Raw genomic sequence first — 25487 nt, 5'->3', positions numbered from 1 at the left:
CGCAAATTATCAAAAAACGTAAAAAAGTATGTTCTCATCAGGACAACCAAATGAGTATCATTCGACAGAGAATATTCAAATTATGGTGGCGAATTCTTACGAGAAATGGAATTCTCGATCAAGTTTATCCGTTATTCCGCACTATTTTTCCACCACTCGTTAAAGTCCGTCAAAAACTTTTTAGCGGTTTTTGGCGATCAACCCCTTCATAAGTCATTTTTGAATTATAAAATCGTTCATTGAAAATACTTCTTACCATTGGAAATACCTCTTGAGGTAACTGCACTGGAGAAAAACTGGAAGAAGTTACAAGTGGACTTCAGTACCAAAATAAGTTTCTTATGAACTTAGTGAATTAAGTTCTATTCACTATAACTAAGGCCTACCAAGTTTCATTCTGAAATATATATATATAAAAAAAAAGAAGAGGGTTGTGATCAATCGAGTTTTGCATATGCTGTGTAGTACTGTTTTATATAATAATTATGAGATATTTTCTAGTTGATATAATATTTTCAAATTAGATAAGTTAGATACTTAAAATTTCTACTGTAAGGATTGTACAGGAAAATATAAGAGATTTGATGATTTGTCATGATAAATATGACAATATGAGCAGATGCTTTAAAATAGTTATGCTTTCAGTGCGTTGCTTGGTTTGGAGCTTCTGCCCTAGCTTCAACCCCAGCTAGACTGACTCTGGCAGAATTGCAGCCATTCCTCTACCAGCCGCAGAAGGAGGTCCGGGTGACTCCTGGTAATACAGTCGCCATTGCCTGCCCTCCTCCAGTTTCCAAACCTCCGGCTGTCATTCAGTATCTCCAAGACGGTACCATAATGCCAGGTCAGTGTCTATCATACTTCAGTTCAGGAGGAATAATGCTTTAAAAACTTCTCTCAACAAGAAATATAACGAAATAATTTCTGTTACAGAATCTTCAAACACTTTGGCTACCACTGGTACTCTGATACTTCCAAACGTCACAGCTAAAGACTCAGGTGTTTATACCTGTACTGCTACAAACTATATCACTGGGATGGTAATCAACTCTCCCATGAAAGTGATTCTGAAGGTGGAGAAATCAAATGAGTCGGGATCACCTCGCTTCTTATACCAGCCCCAGACAAAGTACACTGTTCAAGCAGGTCAGTATGTTTATTGATTTTAATTTTTATTTAGATTTTTCTTTGAGGACAAGAAATAAAGATAATTTAATTTTATAATAAAAGGTCTATGGTACATTTACAAGTAGCATTTTAATGGGCTGTATTTTACTTATTATTTTTAGGTTATTATGAAAAACTCAGTATAAAAAAATCTGCTGGTGAGCTTTATTTGAAATAAACTATTTTGTATATATTTGTCAAAAGTTAATAAACACAATTTCAGAATTTTACATTGAATAGATCAAATGAACGACTTGAATGAGGTAAATACTGGCAATGCAGAGGGAATATATATAAACACTAATTTTGTCTCCTCCCTCAATAAGTTTTGCAGTAATCCCACTGCAATTGAACGATGGGAAACAATTTCCTTTCATTTCAGAAGGGCATCCTTCAATTATTAGGGAAGTAGAAGAAATCAGAAAAGGCTATTCTATTTTTTCAAATTAGAGAAAAATATTTATTTGAATTTTCTCAAAGGAAACACCATAATTACTTATAATTACGTGTTTTGTTCCACGGTATACCAAAAATACTTATTAATAATCATTATTAGTTTCTTTACTTTACTCTTTCCACAAACTACATCAATCAAAATGTTTTTTTTTCTGTTAGTACAGATTGGTAATGCACAGTTATGTGAATCAGAGGGTTGGTAAAGTTGGACTAATTATTACTCTGTTTAATTTAGTAATACACTAATGAAATGTAACCCGAGAAAAATGAAAAAAGATATAAATAAGAAAAGTAAATTAGGATTAAAAAATATATCATTTATACAGTTATACCTAACTTTTTGATTGTACTGCATTATATTTGTATTCCATTGGGCACATATAAATATATGCACTGTCATAGCTTTGGAAATCTATACAAAAATTAAAGTTTTCTCTTTCTTTAATAACTTACTATCATCTTAAATTGGAAATAATTTCATTTCTTTGTCAAGATATTTAGTTGGATTTATCTGAAGGATACACTACCTCTGACCTAATGAACCTTAATTTCAAATGTAGTATTTTCATAAATAGTATTTTCTTCCTTGGTTTCGCTATTACATTGAAGTATTACATATAGAATAGCGGCCATCTGGGTAACGTAATGCAAAGTATGATAGCCATTGTTTATTTTGATAACTGTATTGTAAATTGATTTATTCTAGATATTGATTTTAAAAAGCTAGAAAGTCTATATTGCCTTTTCTTTTAAGCTATTTCAGTTGCAAGCACTAAATTTCATTGTTTTATTTCTTTATGACCTCTTTTTGCTATTAACATACTTCTATTTTTTCATCATCTTTTAACTTTTCAAGATTTTTAATCATAATCTTCTCTAAAACTAATAGGACAGAACATTAGCTTGGAGTGCTGTGGGATTGGTAATCCAGTTCCAGTTGTCAGCTGGAGAAGAGTCAATAGTGACTTACCAATTGGAAGGAGTGAGCAAATTCCAGGAGGCCTCAGGATAGCCAGTGTCCAGCTGGCAGACCAGGGGCAGTATGTTTGCGAACTCAAGAATGGGGTCCCACCTATGATTGCTCAGCTGATTACGCTTGATGTACAAGGTCTGATTTTCATTTCATTATGTTCCTATTATTTCGTTAGTTTTACTGTATGATTGTTAAAAGCCTACATTGACACTGTTATTTCCTGCTTTAAATATCTGTTAGTATCAATACCTTACTTATTAACCTCTACCTAACTTATAAGGAAAATTACTATTTACCTTTTACCCTTAATTTCATTTAGGTATCAATTGCAATTGAAGGTTTCAGATTGTTTATTAAGATTTATAGAATATTAAGTTTTGTTCCATACATTTTTTAGATAGCATAAAGTATCAAATATTTTTTTGATTCTTTTTTTAATTTTAATTGTTTGAAAAACCCTGTAATCTACTAATGTAATAATGATCTGAACAGTTCCTCCAATGGTGAGCAAAGGCCCAAGCAATGCTGTAGTAGAAGAAGACAGTGACACGGAGCTGACATGTGAAGCAACAGGTTCTCCAACTCCCAACATCACATGGTTTCTTAATGGTGAATCCGTTCTTAATGACAGCCACATAACGCCTCAGGGTAAGCAACTTAGTGAGAAAAAATTATATGCATTAGGAAATTAATAGTTTATATTACAACATCAGATCGTAAAAATGGTGATAATGGTAGAAATGAATCCTTTGGTTTCAAAATAATTTGCATCCATTTCTTTACATTTATATATATTACAAGATTTTAAAGCCAGGAATAGTTGGTTTGTGATTAACCTGTTTCAAACTCCTCAAAGATCCTTCAATATATATATTATATTTACTCTTATAAATGAAAGTTTCTATCTATAAAAAAAAAAAAGAAAAAACATAAGTATACATTTGTAATGTACCATAATCAATATCAGTCAAATTTAATCAACATGGTGATTTAGTATTTATTAAACAAGGAAGTTTTTCTTTACAAGAGGAACTATCAGTAGTATTGTAGGAGGCTTATAAAAAAAAAAATACAAATAATCCATGAATGGACACAAAACTTGGTGTTATTTAGTCACTTTAAAGCCCCCGTCTAACTATTTTAACAAAGATGAATTCTGTTATAAACTTACAAAAGTTTATTTAGTTTACTATGCCACAATGCATAATTACCTAACTGAAGTAGGTTATTGCTTCCTATTATAAAAAAAAAAAAAAAATGTGGCAATCTTTAAAAACACACAATTTAATCCTAGTTCTGCTGAAGTTTTATGTACTTAAGGTCCTACTATCACTTCCTTAAGTTTCAAATATCATTTGCAATACAATGTGAATAATTTCTGATAATAAATAAAAATGTTTTATTTTGAAAAGGGTGTTTATATCTATTTTCCCTCTAAACTAATCTATAATTAATATTTTTTATAAATCCCAAACAACCATTATATGACTAGCTCAGTTAAACAGCAAGGTCAATGTTTTTGACAAAATGCTATAGATATTGTTTCCATATACTAGTTTCATCTTCCATCCAATACTAAAGCTTTTTGTAAAAAAAAGGCCCAAAAAATTTTTGAAATGCATTCAAACACATAGCTTATTTAGAAAAAAAAATGACCCACAAGCTCTTATTTTTAAACACAGCCAGGTCAACCGAATCACATCACAGCAGAGTATTTGGACCATGTGATTTCCAAAAACTTCACTAAACTTTTGGTTGAGTGTTTACTATTTCATTTTTGTTGTTTTGGTAAAATGCAGTTTTTTTAATCTCCTGAAAACTGTTGCTAAGTGGACCTGGCCATGTTAGTCACTAAGCTACTCATATTTTCATTGTTAACATGATTAATAACAAAGTTGATAACACCAAAAGATTTGAATAATATTGGTTGGAATTTGTCAGCGACCCATGAAAAATAGTGAATTTTTTTTTATTTATAGAATGTTTTTATTTTACCTGTAGAAAAATATATAATGGATGAACCTAGTTTTAAAGCCAAATACTATAAATAACAAGTAATACTGTCAAGTTATTATAAACTGAATTTATAATATATTATAAATAGTTGTAATATTTTTATTCTGATTACCAAAACGTTTAAAATTATAATCTAATAGAAGTTTGTACATCTTCTTTTTTTTTTTAATATATTCAATTTGATTATTATATGATTTCAATTGTAGGTGGTAACCTCATAATTAAAAAAATTCAGAAGAAGCACGCTGGGATATACCAATGCTTCGCAACAAATGCTGCAGGTGTCACATTCGGTGCTGCCATGATTCAGGTATCACCTACTCAAGTCACAGCAGGAGATCCACCCCCTTACCTCCCGGAAATTGATAGTAATGGTAAGTTTATCGGGTCAATATTAAATTATTTTATTTATCTCTAAATTTTTAGGATGAGTAATTCATGTGTTTTTAGATAACATAATTAAGCCAACCTACTGACCACCAGCATGCCAATTCTGATGCCCCACCACACTATGGCAAGGTTTTGGGTTTGGCACTCCTGTTGTACCTAAATGTTATTTGCTCTTATAGTTCATTATCATTATTTCAATTAATTTTTCTGTGAAGTTACCTTTTGATTTATTGTTATTTCATTATTTTATTTGGTTAAATATTTCCAATAATCTCATATCATATTTTAAATTTTACCATCTTGGAAGAACAGCTTTCAATGTCCAATACCATATTCATATCTATCTAATAATTTTAGAATAAATTATTATAATGCATTGTTGCAATATTTATATTTTCATTTGTCGATTTTCTTTCATGCTAAGGCACTAAAGCCCAATTTTTCTTTCCTGTTGTGTTCTTCTAAAGAAACTTGACCCATGGCAAATAAAGAATATTATTTTATTCACCAGTATTTTGCTCAAAGTTTGTGATAATCCAATTGGTTTTCTTATCTTTTCAAATTGTGTGCATTTTTGCTCCAAGTATTTTACTTACTGTGGGATGTTGTCTCGCTTTCTACATTTGGGTGATGACCTCTTTGAAGATCTAGTTTAATTTTGTTATTTCTGATACTTTTCCCTCCCTTTCTAGTTCAATCAGCTGCTTGGTTAGTTTTAAATTACTCAAGATTCCCCAATGAGCTAGAACCAATAGGTATAGCTTAACTTTTTACTTCCCTTCTTATTTTTAGAATTACTCTAATTTAAGGAATTGCTTGGCCACGGGCTATCAATGGCAGCCAAGGCACTCCATAAATCTGTTGTATTAATCCAATAGTTTTTGTGAAACTTGCTATCCAGCATAGAGCTTTCATGATGGCTCTCACTATCTATTCCAGTGAACTCGTAAAATTAAATCTGTACTGCTACAATCCATGAAGGGTCTGGTGTACAGTACCTTATTAGAAAGTACTGTTACTAGACCAATAGTGTGTCTAGGGAGATGATTTGGTCAGAATCATGCTCGACCGTCAAATTTAAGTATTTCATTTTAATTAAATGAAGAATACAATTATTATTTTTTGAATAATTTGAAATTGATTAATTTATTAGTTTAAATTTTAATTTTAATTAAATTTTGCTCATTATAATGAATCCACCAATAACTTATTCAACTTTGCAAATAGTTATGAAACTTTGCTCATAAATCTATTTTAGATTGATATTTTGTAAGGGAACTTGTGAACACTCTGCTGACCTAAGCTGACTTGAAACTTTCTCTGGTTTTTCTTTAGTGATTTATTTATTTGTTTATTCAATCAAATTTCATTTAAACAGATATATTATTTGAGATTAATTTACTATGATAACTTTTCCTGTATAATTTACTGAATTTTAAAGCTGACATTGTTGATATCAATTCATGCATTATTAGAGAATATAGCAATGATATAATAAAAAGTTCAAATGAAATAAAGAGATTTAATAGTCTATCTATTTCAAATAAACAACTACTGACAAATCAAATTGTTTTTTCGACCTCATATTAGAAATAAGAATAATGATAAAAGATTCTAATAGCATATAAATTAATAAAGCTTTCAAGTCAAACTAACCTGTTACCTGTAAATACTATTTTATAATAATTTTTCTAATTAATAATTTAAAAGGAAATTATTCATTTTTTTTTTTTTATAATCTTGGTAGAACAAAGCGAATCATCCACAACACCAGGACCTGGACGTGGACGGAAAAAAGATCATACCAGAAAAAGTAAAGATAGAAGAAGAGAAAAGAAACATCGCAACAATGGTAATTACAGTGTATTATTTTTGGAATTTTAGTTAGAATTCTTACAATATTTTCTTGACTGTAATGAGAACATTAAGTATTATTGACAAAACACAATGTGTTAAAATCATTAATTTTGAATATTTTCATCTCCTTAATAGGAGATTATATCTTTCAATAGATCTTTAATTTCTTGTTTTTTGTGCTAGTAATGATTCCGCCAACGAGACCAAACATCACTAGACTGAGTAATAAGTCAGTAATGGTACGCTGGTCAGTTCCACCAAACCCTGGCCTGCCAATCCAGTTTTTTAAAGTGCAGTATCAGGATCTGGATTCAAGTGGCAAACATGGGCAATGGATGACTTCAAATGAAGATATCCAGCCTCACATTAATAGTTACGAGGTGGATGGGCTCATCACAGGTCATCATTACAGGTTAGTACATTTTTTATATTGAAAAAAAAAAACTATTTCTTTTCAATATTTTCATTTAAAATAAGTAATGAGCTAAAAAAGGAAATTCTTTTGGAAAGATATACTAGGCGTAATGATCTCATATTTTTAACTCTTTCGACATAAATGAGTATTTCACTTGTTAAAATAATTATTTATGTATCATGTTGACATTACTTATTTTTATTATTTATTTTTGTATAGATTTAGGATTGCTGCTGTCTACTCCAACAACGACAACAAACTTGGCAGGACTTCAAGTAAATTTCACCTCAACCGTGGCCCTTCGAATGATGAAACTCCATTTTTCCCTCCAAACCTGACTTATGCTGAAAGTCTATCCCCAACATCTATACGAATCCACTGGGAGGTGAGTTTAAATACTGATAACACAAGTTATAAAAAGTAAAGATTTTTTTTTTTATATATTTTAACTATTGAATTTTGTTTCTATACATCAAATAATAACCACAATTTTCATTTTTTGCTTTTTTAGAAACTAGAATGATATTTTGGTTGTTCAGCAAAATCTTTGGACTTTTTTTTTCAGTTGTTATTAAATAACTTTAAAACTATACACCTGATAGGATAGCCTGTCATATAATTTTTTAAAGCTAAAATGAATTGTTCATGATCATTACTTTTTTATATACTTTCTTCCTAAATGGAACAACATTTTTCGTGAAATGTAAAAAAAAATTTGTTTGTTTCTAATTCTGTCTAATATTGTCAAAAATATTAGTTTCACCAGAGCAGTCAAGTAAAATGAATTTAAAGTAAATTCAATGGGCTTTCATTTGAGCCCATAAGAGTATGTTTAGCCTCAATGCTTCTCTTAAAAATGTCTAATAACAAAAAAAAATTGAAAAAACTTTTCAAATTATAAAAATTAAATTTTAATAAAGTAAATTAGGTTCTTTGTCATTTTTAAGAGAACCATTAAGAATAAACATTCTCTTATGAGCTGAAATAAAAGAAAATTAAATTTACTTTGAATTCATTCTACTAACTTTTCTTGTAGAACAAATATGTTTGGCCATATTTCACCAAATTATTGACAATTATGAAATTTTTAGATTATATGGAGAGAATGGTCGATTTATGAAGAGTAATAATCATATGGAACACAATTTGGTTTCAACTTAAAAATTTTATATACTTTAAAAAACATTATGACTTTTTTTTTTATCAGTTTTGGAGTTATTTTGGAAGAATAGAAAAAAGTGTAAACATTTTGCTTAAAATCCAAAATATCGTCCTAGTTTCTTCAAAAGCAAACTTTATCTGCTAATACCATACTTTCTTTTATTAGTTAAGTAGATTTAATAAAACATCAATGTCTATAAGCCAAAATTCATGTTGGCTTAATTCATTTATCAGGCATATAATATTGAAATCAGAACAAATAAGATTACAGAATATTCAACTCATGAGTCAGAATAATGTACAATGTTTATCAACATGGAAATATAATAAAAATATTTTTAAAAATAAAAGTCCTTATTAAACAAAATTTTCTGTATTCTAATTCAAAAATTCATGTTTAAATAATAAAATTTATAAATAATTAATAGTTGTTAAAAATAATATTGAAATCTGATGATGTAAATAAGTAATGTAATTCATCTTGTTTTTAGTACTTGAACTCAGTATTGGCTCCAGTTGATGGTTTTTATGTTTATTATCGAGCGACAACAAGTGCTGGCGACTACATTAAAGCTACTGCTGAGGGGCAGAATACAAGATCTTACTTGCTGAGTCACCTTGCTCCAGATACTCACTATGACATTAAGATGCAATCATTCACTGTGCGTGCAGCATCCGACTTTTCTGTGATAATATCTGCTAAGACTCTCAGTAAGTTTATAATTGCACTATAATATTTTCACATTACATAATTTTATATTACCATATTATTATTACATTAGCATCAGTTGCCGTAAAAGTAATACTTAATAACTTATACATTGAAAAATACAAATATTCTCCTATGTCGCAATGTTTCCTGTAGTCATCAGGAATTTTTTGCTGATTATTGAGTAAATATCCAATCCAGGAAACACATAAAGAGCTATAATGTTTGGGACTGGTATGTGTTTGTCTTTGTTTGACTTATATTAAAAATGTTGGGAAGTTCTTTTCAGTTCTTACATACCTAACCATATTCACCAAGATGTTTTGTTTGAATAGCATATGTTTTAGTATCTTTGCATCAGTCCTAGATTCTATTTCATGGAGTAATTAAGATGTGGTCCTCCCATTTATGTCAGGTTGTGTCCCATTTATGTTGTCCTCTAGTAGTCTAATCCTATTCAACAAAAAATATAAAAGTTATTGTCATATGCATTGTAGATGTTCTTTTTATTTCATTTAGATGTATCTCTTTGTCTTTAGTTATTATTTGAACTGTAGTTATCAGTAAATGTTATTTTTTTCTGATTTAAGTTTTCAATAAACATCATGATTATTTAGAAATCTTGCAGCATCGAACACTTTTACCATTCATTTTTCTTTTTAAAGTACCTATTATAATCAATTTTGGGGTAAAAAAAAAAAAAAAAAATAGAACATAAAAGTAAATTTCAAACCAATTGAAGTTGGATTGTGAATATTTTATAGAGCTAAAGAATTTTAGTTTCATTGAATTATTTTAAGGTGTGTTCCAAGTCATCCCCATGCCAGTTGTAGTTATTTAATATTTATGGTCATTACTGTAAATCTTATATATTTAGATGGTACATTATAGAATTATGTTATGTAATAGTTAGTTGTATTGTCATTATTATTTAGTCTAAAATATGTTATATGTTTGTCTGCAGAAGAGATAAATGCGACGACAGCACCAGAGGTGGTGGAGGCAAGTGGGCTTGGAGACAAATCGTCCCATGGCCAACTGTATTTAGTACTTGGTGCTGTTATATCTGGGCTTGCTCTCATTTGCACCTTGGCTGGTGGGATCTGCATTTGCTACAGGCGATCTGCTGCCCAACAAGACCATGGTATGTTCCTTTTAATTTTTTTAAATTAGTTTTAACTCTTGTTTATCTTTCATTATTAATCAAATTCTAATAATTATTATGGTGCCAAGTGAACAATCAACTTGAACCAGCACATGTATTTTCCACTAACAGCTTCAACATTGCTAGTAACCTTAGTCTTGAAAAAACAGTAATTATAATTATTACTATCAGAACACAACCTACAAGTAGGCTCGACTTTTTGCACCATAAAGTCCCAAACAAACGGCTCCATGCAGGTCCAAAACTGACTGTGTTTGTGGAAGCTCATAGGGATCAGGGATTAGCTAAGTTCCAGTGGAAATGTTGGATTTTCAACCAATCAAAACGCCAACAAGTCTAGAGACAATTTTAATATATAGATTAGCTGATAGTTGAATATGCATGGAGTATCATATATGGTATGTGTACCTGTTAGACTTGAAAATAAATTTAAATATATATATATTTCTTTATCTTACAGTATTACAAAATTGATTATATAGCTTCTATTTTATGATATGGAAATGTGTCAACAGGTGGAGATGGATGTGATAAGAGTGGTGTTGAAGGTGGACTAACAATACAGCAATTAGAACCAGTAGCTTTAAATGGGTTTTCTCATGGAAGGGCAGTCACCAATGGCTTCATCCCGTGTTCCATCAATATTACCAATAATCCATTAGCTGACTCTCATCAGGATAAAGTAAGCCAATATTCTATCTTTATCTAACAATAGCCCAGTCAAGTTAGACTCTGGGTGTCAATTGATTCAGAAAAAGCAGGAAATGATTTTAATCTGCTTTAGGCATTCCAGATAAGAGAAATATAAGTTTTCAATGGTTTCTAAATTAAACCAAACTTTTGGAAGCCAAAAAATGTTCTTTATCATTAAATATTAAATGGCATATTCACATTCAACTGTCAAAAGTAAGTAAATTTTACTAATTTGATTGATAAGTGTATTTTGCCTATTTAAACATTGTTGTAGCTGAAAAACAGTAATTTAAACTGAAAATATTAAATAATATAAGTTGTAGAGCATCAATTGCTGTGATCAGAGCACACCTAAATTTGCTCATTCCTATAAATAGATACATACCAAAAACTAAAAGTTGTCATAATGATATTTATCTGCTAGTGGCTATTTTGTAATATCATGTTTAGCGTTAATTTTAGTATACAACATTGAATTTTAATGTAATTCAAATCTATTATGGACCTAAAAATCAAAACGTAATAGTAAATTCATTTATTAATGAGTTAGTAAATAATCAATCATTATACCAACAAGCACATTAAAAAGTAAAGGCAGTATGAGTGAATCTCTCTATTTTTTCTTATCTTTTCTTGGTTAAATTGATTCAGCAAAATATATTTTTCTGACAAATGAAAGTACCTGATGATTTCGAAATTGAGAAGGTTCATCAAACAAGGAATGTAAATTTTCTAAAAAAATTTAGAGCATCAAAAACTATACTGAGAGTTTTCCTACTTTTTAAATGAAAAATTTTTATCAAGTTTAAATTCACATTGGTTGACTTAAGATGGTGCAGGAATGGGCTTTTCGATGTATTCCAGCTCTTAATCTTGGATAGTATCAAAATTAGTTCCTTCTTCTTCGACATCCACTTTCTTGTCATATGGAGGAGTTTCAAGTAGTAAAATTTCTTCCTCAAATTAGTATTAGTAGATGTATGACTTCTATAATTAGCACAAATGACTGAGGATTTCATTCCATTTTTTCAGAAGGTGCCAGTTTGTTTTTTTTGTTTTGTTACAATATTGTTTTGTGCAAGAGCATGCTTATATATATTGTTCAGCAGATCTTGGAGAGCTTGTGAAAGGTCACTGACATTTAGAACTAAACAGTTGAAATAAGGTTTTGAAAGCGCTCTCTATAAGAGATCTAGACAATTTTCTTTTTGTGATTTGTCACTGTTGCCAAAGTATAACTTCACAGTAGACTTGGATCCTGGCTCACTAACCTGTTCAACCACAGTTGTTTTTTGAAAATGGAAACTGGTATTTTAAGACTATTGTTCTTTAGCATAAGGTCGACTAATTTATTTTTGAGAAAAAAGTATATGGTATATTGATATGCTTTAGCACCGAATGAAAGCATGCAGTAACTAAAAAACTCTCGTTTTTTTTCTTATTAATATAACTGAAAACTATCAGGACTATATATATAACATTTTCTGGACTGTTAAAGATAAATATTTTTGTGGATCTTGAAGATCAGTCAATAATACAACTATATTGAAGGGATGTTTTGAAACTTTATTGTTTGCATGGTCATGCCAATTGTGTATTACAGTTTGTTCTGCATTCATTGCTGTAATACTACTAACTGAAGGTTTGTTCCAGGAGTTCTAAACTCTAATTCTAAAGCTCTAAACGCATTTTATGACCTACAAATTTAGTTATTTGAAATTTCTCATTTGGAATATCCACTTTTGAGCTAGAGGCGTGGTAACTTGAGGAAAAGAGGAAAATACATATTCAGTCAAAATTTTCTTATATTAAACTGCCGTTTCTGACCAAACCACTGAACTAAATTAAATGTACGATCGACCCAGATTTTATTCCTCTTTGATTTAGGTAAGAGTGATACAAACCAAAAACTGAAAAAGCTATAAAAAGTGGTTTTATGGCTCCAAGAAGTTTGCCTCACCTCAGAAACTGTTAGACTTAAATTATTCGAATTTGAGTTTTCTAAACTGGATTGAGGTCATATCCAACTTTATTTTCCTCAACAAAGCAAGTTCTTTTATACCAAATTAAATTTTTTAAAATTTAAATAAAAAAATTCTTTTTTTAGAACTCAGTTCTTAAAAGCAGTTATTTGTAATGACCTATAATTGTCTGTTTTACAGAATGCAATGGAACTCTCTTGTATGCGAAGGCATAACAACAATTGTCCTTCTGGTGCACCTGCTCAATCGGGAAGTGATTGGTGTACTCCTCCTCCAATAATGGCTCGCACTGGTGAAAACTACGTCTGACAAATAGCATTACATTTCTAGCTATTGAATGGTTAGAATTCTTCTAATGAGCAACGGAGACTCATTACAGAATCAACAGGTGTTATTTATTTTGGTTGTCCTCAAAGTGGCATTTTTTTTTTAATTTTTAATAAATTTTAATTTATTAGCCTTAGCCAACTCAGACTGGAATTTTGAAAATTTATTGTTATTCAATAGTTTTAAATTTAAATAACCAAATATGAAGAAATTTATTGTATAACTTTTTTACAATCAAAGGCATAAAAAATTGTCAATAAAAACAATAAAAGATTAAAATGAAGTAGAAATATATCAATATCACTAAGATAACTCACTTCAATCAGGAATAATATATATTTTTAAATGGTTATTTAAACTTAATTACTTGTGACAATAAACAAATATCATTTTTGCTCAAATTACTTTTATAAGTTTTCTATTGTGCTTCTTGAAGTTATTTGATAGAAAATGTAATAGTTTTGTTCAGATTCCATTATTAAATTTCCTAATGGCAGCCATAAAAAATGTAAAAGACTTATATTTGATATTAATAATTTTTTTGTAATTATTTATTATACCATGTAATTAAACTTTGCTTTCTATTGTATAGTAAGAGGAAGAATTGTGATAGTTTAATGATATGACTGAATGTTTTTATATTTTGTTTAGTGTAAAATGTATTTTTATGCTGCGATGTAAGATTTCCTAATGATGAACGATTGAAATAGAGTAGTTAACATTAAAACTCAACAAATGGCAACTCCTACGTATATTGAATCTCTAATTGACTGAACTATTTTAAACTACGGTGATCCTTCATATAACTTATAGGTGTTGATGACATTGGGTTTTATGCCCCATAGCCCTTACAAACAATAACTACATAATGTTATTTTTTAAACTGGTGTTTCAAATTATTATTTTCTTAGTTATTTCATTGCTTCATCCAGTGGAGAATAAAATATTCATATCATTGAATATTTGTGGTTGGAGTTTTTTATCTTTTCTGAAAATAAAAAAAAATCTTAGAATTCTAAATTAATTATATCACATGACTAAAGTAAATCCTTATTTAAAATAATTATATAGTTATTTACTAAAAATATCAGAATATGTTATTCTATGTTAATCGATATGTTATTTTATCTTTTATTTTGACACACTGTATTTGAAATACTGCCTACCTACTTCTTAGATTTACATGGCCATATAAAAATGAGTACCTGATAATACTGTTGAGATAAATGAGAATGTAAGAGCAGAATGGTGACAATACCACTTTCCAAATATACTATGTGGTTGAGAATTAAATAAGATTCTCTCATTACTCCCCAAACTTGTACTTCCCTTGCTCTGTTTCCGGAAAGCCAGATGTGGTTTTTGGAACAGACTTTTGACATTTTTTCTCCCCCAATTAATAAGTATTTAACTTATTATGAGTTGAATCAATGAACAGTGATGACTGGATTGTAAGAGTTTGTTATGCTTAAAGTTTGCAATATAGTCAATAAAACAATTTTATTAGTAATATTTAACAACTCAAAGTTTTATGAAAGAATTGACTTAAAATGCTATGGTTAGAGTCGGTTAGAGAAATGGTTCAGCAAGCTGAAGAGATTATTTACAAACATACATGATAAACACTATGACGAGTGAGATTAAGTATATTTACTTCATAGTATTTTGTGTGTAAATATTTTGTATATAAATGCTGTAAATAATAAAATTGAACTTGTATTTAATATATATCTTCTTTATGAAATTTGTTTTGTTTTGCTCATTTTTCTACAAAAATTTTGTATTCAATTGCTTTAACCTGAAAAGCATATTATTATTTTTTTTTAAAATTACTAGTCAGGAAAGATAGATATATTTGTTGATCTTGTATTATAGGCACTACTCCCTCTTGTAGATACAAAATGGTTATTTGGCATTAATTTTATTTAAGGTGCCATATCCTCAATTATTTTCCTATTCCCTCCAAAATAATTTATCTGTATTATGATGGTTGTGCATAATGTAATTAGCTTTGTATATTAACTAGTTATAAGTTGGAAATATAATGCTAATAGATTTTAATGTTGATGGCTGGTTCTCACTTGTACCAGATTCACTTGTACCACACTTCGTTGAGTGGCTAGGTCCTGTTTTATCTTTGAATGTTTACCTAAGTATAAGTAAATTAATTGTATGTAACTTGACTTTGTAAAGGGTGTGTGTATATTTTCAAATTAAAGTGGAATTCAATGGGACCTTCTAAAAACTAAATTTGTAACAACCTTAAAAATTCACTATCAAACCAACATAAAGTGCTAAAAAAAAAAAAATGTTTTGTTGAAAAGATTAAAGTTATTTCAAAGAATAATTTCTTATTCTGGTTCGATATCCATGTTTAACGTTTAATTGTTAATATTTGATTTACATACACCCAGTATAGTTCCAAATAATAAATGTACTTTTTAGGTTATTCTCATTGGTGGTTAAAACCTGTGTGGTTGGTATTTGGTGGTAAACTTTTCTTCACAGCACTTATTACCCATCCAACATTCCAACTGAAGGGCTTTAATCATTATTTATTAAGACATATCAAGTTAGTTAGCTGGTTACAAAATGTGACTAGCTAAAGTGCTCATGAATTTATCAGAGATTTATATTGTACATAGTTTTTTTTATGAAATTATGACTACAATAACCTATAAGTATGAGACCTGAAGGTCTCTCAATGGACATACTGTTTCTGTTTAGTTAAGTTTAAATGTAAAATATAGTTTTATAGTGTTAGTATGACTAAAAAATAAATAAATTATTTTATATATTTAAAGTATAGTATTTTCGAAGAAAATAAAATAGAAGAATATACTTTTGGTAATAATGTAGAGGATTATTTTAGACTGAGATGAGATTACTCAAATAACTTATTAAGTTGTGTGCACTGATGCAACGTGAATCAGAAAGATGTCATTCTCATTAGTTATTATGTATTGTGATAACAGGCTTGAAAATCATTTATCGAAACCTTGCCATTAGTATAATAATAATTATATGTTTATAATATTTTACAAAATATACAATAGTATAAATTTGCATTGTTTCCTTTCTTGAATTCTTTCTTTATTTTGAGTCCAGTTCCATGGTGACGGTGATGGTGACAGCTATCATAGCCATTAACATCATTTAAAATGACATTTACAATTTTACTATCAGGATTTGCTTTGATAGTTGGTAGTACTATCAACTATCAGAGCATGTGTGACAAAATTTGCATGACAGATGTGTGCCCTGTGAAAATGGGCCTTAAGTAAAAATAATTTTTTAAAAATTTAATTATATTCTCTTAAGAAAATATAATCAATTAATTGAAAAAAAATTTAATATAACAATGATTATCTGAGATACCTCATTGAACAGTAATATTAATATGGCTTCATTTATTGATTGAGTCATTCTTTGATCAATCGAATGGCTTCATTGAAGTTTTCATAATCTACCAAAGAGTTGTCGAACAAATATTCAGATAAGATCATAATTCATTTTTAGGATCATTAAAAATCCTTAAATTCAATTTTTCATATAAACTACAACAAATTTTGAAATTTATTGGAGGATTTTTTTTTCTTGGATGTCCATTGTCCAAGTAACAATACATAATTCCTCAGGATTTTATCCTGATCACAGGCTACTTCAACTGTTGGAAAGCTGAATTTATTATTTTCCTACACATAACTCTCTTTATATTTTCTGCATAAAGTTTTTCATTAGGGGAGTAGTAACTATAGATTTTTATTTGTCTATTTTTAATTTGAATAAGTATCCCATCCATTTCTGCTTTGATAGAGTTTTTGACCAGAGCGATTATTCCCGTTACACATGATGAGCACAGTCCTTCCTGAAGACCTGGAAGCCTCTTATACTATATCATAGTCTAGGGTTACTAACCAAAGCTCCATAACCAGTCTCTTTAAGCTGAATTCAGCAGTCTCCTACCCATGGACATACACAGGTTCAAGGACAGTGACAATTTGGACATTCCCAGATGAGCTAGTTATAGAATAAAACTTTAGAGGTATTAAACCACAGAGCATTGGGTCTCACCCGTTTCCCTATATTTGGATTTCAATAGGGTTCAAATTTAAACTGATTCCAACTGAACACAATGTTACCTGGTGCACCTCCCTAACTAAGGCTGAAGTATAAAAAATCGTATACAATGGAAAAATCAGCTCAAGAGGAATGTAATGATGTGATGATCGATATATGAAGTAAAATTTGGATTGTCAATGACTGAGCGAATGCTTCTACCCCGGAGGAAGTCACGATGTAATTGAATCTAAGCCAGAGTGTATGGAAATCTATTGTTTTGATCGCTGGTGGATTCAGCCCAGGTTCCACAGAGACGGTGATTGTTACAGCTGAGGCACACCTATCATCGTGCATACAATGACATTTGCTGTCGCGACTGTACTCTCGTGGTATTAGGATTTCTTTAATAATTGGTAGAACTATTAATTATCTGTAGACACATTGTTTGTAAATTGTAGCATCATATAACACTAATCTTAGGTGTAACTCATGAACTTGCACGTTTCCTGTTTTTTATTTGTCTATAGTGATAGTTAATTGTTGTATTAAATTGTTAGTTTTTATTATTTAATCACTAAGTTAAACTTCTTATAATTATTAATGGTTCACTAACAGCTTGTTCACATGTACTCTCATACTTGCTAACCAATGTGGTATTACATGCACGACAGAAATTTGTCGTCTGAAAATATGCATTTACCCTAATATATTTTTTAAAATTAAATATTTAATTTCTCAAATTGTCCATTTTTTACTATTCTAAATTTTGTAATTAACCATTGTTATGTATTCTGGTACAAACCTTTATGTATAGCTTTAACTGTATATTAATATTATTTCAAATTTGGTAAGTCAGTTTTGGCATTATTATTATAACCGGCAAATAAATTGATAGAAAATAACACACCATTGAAGAAACGTATTAGGTTATTTTAGCCGATAAATAGTGATTTTATACAAACCACTTGAATAAATGTTTGATTAACAGGTGTTCAATCTTATACTGATAAGGATTTACGACAGGCCAATCTGTACTTATATGAAGATAAAATAACCTCTATACGGATAGTGTTATTATGGCTATGTTGATTTAAAAAATAAAACATAACGAGCATCAATTCGAAATATTCCCCTTAGGCATGATTGTTCACAAGAATTCAGATCTCCCTCCTATTCATATAATATTTATGATTCAATGGTATCACAAAACTGTAACGAATTTTATTTTAAGTTATTGCAGGTACGGTATATTTTTGTCCGATTATTAGTCTTCAAAACAACTGCACTTGAACAGAAAGTTGTACAAACTATTTTTATCATAATGCATGTTAAAAAAGAAAAGAACAATTATTCATATCATACACCATTGAGACATTCGAAATCTGCAATATTTCTGATCATTTTCCGTGTTGATAAATCTGTATGTTTTTCAATTTTTTGTCGAGCTCAATACTTAGCAAAATCTAATCTGATGGAATTTTAAACTGATAAGAAAGTATTTGGTACGTTATTCTGTAGCAAAATCCATCCGTGATACAAGTTGATAATAGCATTAAGTGCTGAACTCGGTCCTTTTCCTCTGATAGTGATAAAGCTCCCGCCATTTACATGCTCTGTTATTAAAGTCAACCAGTTCCTCAACTTATTCAACGCTTGCTCATAGTGTGAAACGTAGTATCGTCAGAGCCTTCCCTACTGCTGAGTCATTGTGTTCAAGAGGGAAGGACGTGATGTGTTCAACTGTTGATCGAGATTGGAATATTTTTTGCGAGGATGGGTCGCTGTCCAACATTGGAACTTATGGAATTTTGATTTTGAATCGAAGAATATCCCTTTCACCAGAAAAAATGTGCCAGCTGTGGTCCAACGGTAAGTCAATCTATACGTTTACGTAAATGTTTAATGAATTGTTTATTAATAAGTGATTCTTTAGAATAAATTTTCTACAAAAACTAGTTGGTCTCTGAAGGGTTGTAGCTTTAATTTGGCAGATTTTCCAAAATGCCTGCCTTATATGTTTATGTTTACTACCAATTACTACGAAAGTATTGCAAATAGAGATAAAGAATAAAGAAATACCATTGAAAACTACTTAATACTGCATTTAATGATCTTGAATTTATATATAATTTTTCCCAAACCAATATATATATTTTTATTTATTTTGGTGATAATCATGAAAACGACTATCCTTAGGAAAATCATCATTTTAAACCGCTTTACTTTAATGGTTATAACAAGTAAAATAACAGAAGTATTTTGTAAATACAAGTAAGGAATTTGTAATTTTCTTTCTCCCAGTTTAGTTAGATAATGTACTTCATGTTATTTAGTAATTTTTTAATAATAAAAAAAAATTTAAACAAAAATTAGCTCATTCTTTCTTGTTATATAATGAATTTTTGGTCTTATTTAATATTTATATTTTATTTGTTCCCAATCTCATCATTTCTACATCTTGAAATTTTGCTCCAATATAACCAATAAAATTTTGAATACAAAATTCAATATACAATACTTAGTTGGTAGTATTAATACCAGTGATTGGATGATTTCGTATAGAATGACCTTGTATTCTATGAAAAAAACACATCTCTTTTGATATATTTTTCCTTTGAGGTAGGGTAGGATGTGCCACCCCCAGAGCCGGCGCAAGGTCCCCCTTTATTATAAATTAACCGGAATTTGCAGCTTAACCGTTTCTCTACCCGTACTTGAGCCTGCCTGTTGCCTGATCTGATGTTTTTTTATGGATGGGACGACAATGATGGGGATGGCAAACATCGTACTTCCTCATGTCTCTGTTACCGATGCTTATTCTATCCTCTCGCACATAAACCCTGCTTTCTGACTACGTCTTTCGAAAAACGTGTTGATGTTCTGAATATATTTATCATGTTCTAAATTATCTCCTCTCAAGCCATTATAAAATCTCTGGATGACTTTTAGTCAGATCATAGTCAGTGAAGCTCTTTTCAACTTCGTTTCTCGGATCTATTCTCCTTCATTGATTAAAGGATGAGTTGACTGGAACAAATTTCTTTATGATTTAGAAAATAAAATGGACTTGAGATTAATTAAAACTAAACACTGCGTAGATAGAACCAGCAAAAAACTGACAAAAATCAGTACAGATATTTAAACGTCAAGCAATAAAATTAATAATACTCAACTGACTACCTTTTCTCAACATATTAGCATCCTTCTAAGGGATATACGCACAGCTATTTAGCACTAACTAGCAGAAATTCTCTTCAGTTTCACAACCAACCAAAACCGTTATGGACGACATCTAAAGAGTTCCTGGATTTCGAAGGTTATAATCATTCATTTTTTAATGAATCCCAAGCATATTAAAAATCTGGGGAGTAAAAACCGCAGATGTTAGGTGAATACCTCTTAAAAAAATTGAATCAACAGAATTAAATGACACCGAACCCAATAATTAGTAAGAATACCCTCCCTCCCACTGGTGGATCCATTTTTTATTGTATAAATATGGAGGGTAATTTTTTTGGGAGAGGATCATGCGCCATCGCACTTGGGGGGGGGCAGGCACATCTGTACATAAGTATCCAATTTGTTTTAATAATTGTTATTGTATTGTTTAAATTAATTATTAAATATGCAGCTTGTTGGAGGGTCACTGTCGACGGAGGAACCGACCGCTGGTTTAACTTCGTCAAAGATCACTCACTGAACCTTCCTCCACCGAACTACGTGACTGGAGATTTCGACTCGATAAAACCTGAAACAATGGATTTGTGCAAGAAACAAGATGGAATCACAGTGTTGAATACTCCTGATCAAGATTTCACGGACTTCGACAAAGGATTACACGTTCTTATCACAACCTGTCCTCAAAAAGTCAGTATTTACCTAAGGTGCAAGTATGGTTTTTAAACATTATTATAATTGAGGTGCTTTTTCCTAAAACATGATATCGATCTTATTCTGGATTTTATTTCTAAGGAAGTTGTTCGTTCTTTTTATTAAGACATTGAGGTGAAAAATAAACTTGCTGAATATTAAGAACTAATATTCCTCATTGTTAAGTACATCCATTCCTTTTTTAGAAACTTTGTGACATGGTCACTTAAATAAAATTTATAACTCAACATTGTTTAAATAATATTATTATTTGAAGATGGGGAAACACGGAACATTGTACAAATATATATAGAATATTGATAATATTCTAAAGGAATTTTATTTTTTAATAAATTTGTATTAAATTTTTTGGAACCACCAGATTGCCTAGGGCTGATCTTTTTGATTTTTAAAAGAAATAAGTGACTGCTGGTTGAAGGAAGTTAAAAATACTTTAACATTTTAAGAGCTTTTAATTATCAGTTTTACGACCGAGTGCCTCAGTTATTGTTTGTTAAGGTCGAGTGAAAGACAACAGATACTTGAAGATTTAAATAAACTACGGAGTCCATCTTGAAAGAAAGATTCTTATCTCAAATTTCAAATATAAATAAACTCATAAATAATATTTTTTGTTAAGTTATACAAATAGTACTGAATTATTTCATTGAAAGAACAATTTTAAGCATCTTCCTTTTAACATAATGCACTTTGAACTTATACAAAAACATCATATATTTTCAAAATATATTAAAACTATAACAGATACATTATACATTAAAACATTAAGAATTTTCGGAGGTATTTATTTACGAGGCAAGCCAAATGTAGACAGATCATATAATAATAATACTTTATTTATTCTGGGACGAGTCCCTTTAGAATAATACAGAGATAGACAGATTTGGGCTGAGGAGCCTCAGAGATACATAAACAAAAATACAAAGAAAATAAATAGTCATTATAAAAAATAATTATACTTTCTAACTTTAATCAGTTGGACAATAAAAAAAAGAAAAAAGAAAATGATGTAAAAATAATTAAGAACGTTGTAGTAATTTATATACATATTTACACTATCTATTTACAATTTTATGAGGTGTGAATGGATAAGAAATGATTGAACAGACGGGATTTAAAGGTAGAGAGGGTATTGGAAGTAATGGAGTTCCATAGGGATTAAGATCGGATAATGAACGACCTATCAAAGGCAGCAGTTCGGTGGGCCCTTGAGTATAAATCTGAAGACCGGAAACAGGTATTAGTAGTATATAGTAATAGGGGTATTCATGATGTTGTGTTAAATGTTAAATGTTTCACCATGTTAAATGTTAGATTGTGAGCAGCCCTATTTGAAGTCATGTTAAACGTTAAATGCATAAGAGCCCCTAGCGGATTTTCTCAGCAACTTGTTGTATAAGCCTTTATGTTTATAACCTTCCTTCCAGACCCTCATGTTATTGTTTACTTCAGTTTTGATTTAATTAATTAATTACAACATGCCTAGAGTGAGTGAAAAGTGGAATTTGTGTGAAAGTTTAGCTTATGAAATGAAATGAAAAAATAACTTTATTCTGGGACATATGCCCCTAAGAATAATTACATGGTTCATATAGTGAGATTTTTATCTGGCGAGCATTTACAAATTTTCAGATAGTAGAATGAAATTACATTGTTTTTTTTTCTCAAATGTATCATTAAAATTATCCATTCTGGTTTAATAACAGGGATATGAATACCAGACAGACCAAGTAACAGACTCTCAGCCATGTTAAATGTTATTTCGTTTTACCACGGTAAAATAAGGCATTTTTTTTCGATTTAACATGAGTTTTTCCATTTAACACGCTTTAACATGTTAAACCAAAGATCATGAATACCCCTAGTGGAGGTGTCGTGATTGGAACGAACAGAGGATTTGAATTGAAGGAGCTCGGAGATGTGTGAAGGACGGCGTGATTGAATGACTTGGGAGATGAAGGATGCCAGGAAATACTTACTGCCAAGAAAATAGGAAGGATAAAGCCACTTCAACTCTGCACAAAAACGGTAGACAGAGGCGTCACTTTGGATGCCGAAGATGAATCGTACACCGCAATTTAATGTTATCAAACCTTTTAATTTCGTTTCGCGATCTCCAGAGACGCCCTCGTATACCGTACAGCAATCATCAAAGTAGTGAAATATTCGAGAAGTGACTAGGAGCTTACGGGTTTCAAATGAAAATAGGTAGCGGAGGTAATTTAGACATTTTAAAGTGGAAAAGGTACGGCTTCTACTATTAAAAAAATTCATTGATTTTTTCAATTGCATTATATTTGCGTTTCTTTTTAGTGATACATTTTTATAAAAAGGCCATCATAGAAATTACTAGTTTATACGGTACAACAATTTAAATTTGTTTTCCAGGGTAGTGAGGTTAAGTCCATGGCTCGGAGAAAATAAAGGAAAATCCATAATATCTTAATATGCCAACAGTCTTAATATCTCAAAAATCACCAAACTATGATAAAAAGTCATAACGTTTTGAAAAACCAACTGACTTCGTAACTAGAACAGTAAATTTTTTAGTAAAACTGAAATTTACTATTTAGTGAATTTATTAGACTAATTAAAACAACTGTTATTAAAGTGTAGATCGTCGGCCTGTTGCTTGTTGATGCCTTAGTGACTGTATAGCAACCCTTAGCAACGGTTTCTCTTGTTTAATTATAATAATATAAATATGAATTACATATATGTTTCTTTTCAAATAAAGAAAAATTTTAACGAAAATAATAAAAATAAATCTAATTGAATTAAATACTAATATCAAGTAAATACTATTTACAACATAATTACTAAGCATGGCGTTAAAAGTACTCTTAACAACAAATGTAAATACTATACTTAAATTTATTTGAATGACCAGGGTTTTTTATCTTTTATTTTTCCTGCGCATACCTCAAACTACCTACTTTCTTCGGGTAAAACAAAAGGAAGATAAATATAATTAGTTACACCCCGAAGTTTCCAAAAATATAATAATAAAGAATGAGAATAAGATTATTTTCCTAAATGTTCTAAGCTACGAAAACATTTGCACTTTAAGAAAGATGAAAATAATTCAACTCAAAATAGAATTGAGTGTGTTTTTGATAATTCTATTACTTCATAATCGGCATCTTAATTATATTTTATTACCCTCCACAATATGGGACTATTGAGAAACAATATAAATACATAAGAAAAAATGTAGAGTTGGCTTTCCTCACAACTCTGTTCTATGCATCACTACCCTGGAGCATGGTAAACCTCAAACATCCAGAGTTGTGAGTTACGGAGTGGTGAGGATTTTCAACTAAACATCTCATGGTTTGCAGTGTGATGGCTTTATGAGTTCTGGCATTGAAATAATGATCAAACTCCCAATGACGCATACATTAGTTGCAAAATTAGGTTTTAACCTAATCACCAAGGCTAGAGAAAATCGACCAGGGTTGTGAGGACACGGATGGAAACGCTCGCTAACCCCAACAATTGGTTACTAACCAGGTAAAACAAATGAACTAGCAAAACCTAGGAGGTTGCAGACGGATTCGTTAAGAATGTGGTTTTTAGCCGAACTAATTGTTCTGTCATGTACGTTCTGCAGAATTGGTCGAGTTTCCAAAGGTGTCTGTGCGGTTAAAAATTTGAGACAGACATATAATCTGATGTAAAATCCAAGCGGTGAAGATAAATTCATTCTTCTTAAAGTACTTAGTATTACTGAGCATCCTTGTTAGAAATCCTACCCCAATTTCTCACTCTCTCTTTCCATATCGTCGGTAGCAGCATTCAAATATGTAAAAGTTAACCCTGAGAAACTCCTGGGTTGTGAGGAATACTTTGTTAATTTTTTATTGCCAGTTACTGTAATAAAACGACTATTCCAAATGAGTGAGTTTTTTAGTACGGTGCTTCCCCTAAATAACGATTTTTTTCATATCCATGTATTAATAGTTAAGACCTACAATCAATCAGAGACACAAATCTTACGAAGAGAGAATGGCCTTGATATGAATCTGCAACCCAATACTGAAGTCTTTCAGATACGAGGATAAATATATGTTGTGCTTTAAAAATGTAATAGTCAATGAGTTTTTCGAGGAAATGTTTGATTTTAATTGTAAAAGTTTAATCTTTGACGAGAAACGTTTAAAAATTAACTAGAATATTTTTTATTAATATAGTTGTTTGAGAGTGGTTTAGTTTCTTTTTAA

At 30.2% G+C, this 25487-nt stretch overlaps 2 protein-coding genes and 1 long non-coding RNA gene across 3 annotated transcripts in view; 2 read left to right on the top strand and 1 right to left on the bottom strand.

Annotated features, from left to right (window-relative positions):
* Positions 1–16377, top strand: part of boi (brother of ihog) — a 69663-nt gene extending 53286 nt beyond the window's left edge. The window contains exons 4-15 of the mRNA XM_014435297.2: positions 646–844; positions 934–1146; positions 2513–2731; positions 3089–3244; positions 4819–4986; positions 6750–6854; positions 7043–7271; positions 7494–7659; positions 8927–9146; positions 10109–10288; positions 10825–10991; positions 13165–16377. Coding sequence (XP_014290783.1) covers positions 646–844; positions 934–1146; positions 2513–2731; positions 3089–3244; positions 4819–4986; positions 6750–6854; positions 7043–7271; positions 7494–7659; positions 8927–9146; positions 10109–10288; positions 10825–10991; positions 13165–13293 — 2151 coding nt within the window. The 3' untranslated portion in view covers positions 13294–16377. The remainder of the gene's footprint in view (positions 1–645; positions 845–933; positions 1147–2512; positions 2732–3088; positions 3245–4818; positions 4987–6749; positions 6855–7042; positions 7272–7493; positions 7660–8926; positions 9147–10108; positions 10289–10824; positions 10992–13164) is intronic.
* The window catches only part of LOC106690041 (uncharacterized), a 12166-nt gene continuing 726 nt past the window's right edge, over positions 14048–25487 (bottom strand). Inside the window, exon 2 of the long non-coding RNA XR_001344529.2 lies at positions 14048–14299. This is a non-coding gene — a long non-coding RNA (uncharacterized lncRNA). The remainder of the gene's footprint in view (positions 14300–25487) is intronic.
* LOC106690039 (thiamin pyrophosphokinase 1) overlaps positions 18555–25487 on the top strand; it is a 12165-nt gene continuing 5232 nt past the window's right edge. The window contains exons 1-2 of the mRNA XM_014435296.3: positions 18555–19242; positions 21005–21240. Of these exons, the coding sequence (XP_014290782.1) occupies positions 19104–19242; positions 21005–21240 (375 nt within the window). The 5' untranslated portion in view covers positions 18555–19103. The remainder of the gene's footprint in view (positions 19243–21004; positions 21241–25487) is intronic.

This window comes from Halyomorpha halys, unplaced genomic scaffold (assembly GCF_000696795.3).
Source record: "Halyomorpha halys isolate HHAL.00 unplaced genomic scaffold, Hhal_1.1 Scaffold1558.1, whole genome shotgun sequence".
In the NCBI taxonomy this organism is placed as follows: domain Eukaryota; kingdom Metazoa; phylum Arthropoda; class Insecta; order Hemiptera; family Pentatomidae; genus Halyomorpha; species Halyomorpha halys.
The sequence above is the reverse complement of the archived record's forward strand: the minus strand, read 5'-3'. Positions and strand labels throughout refer to the sequence as shown.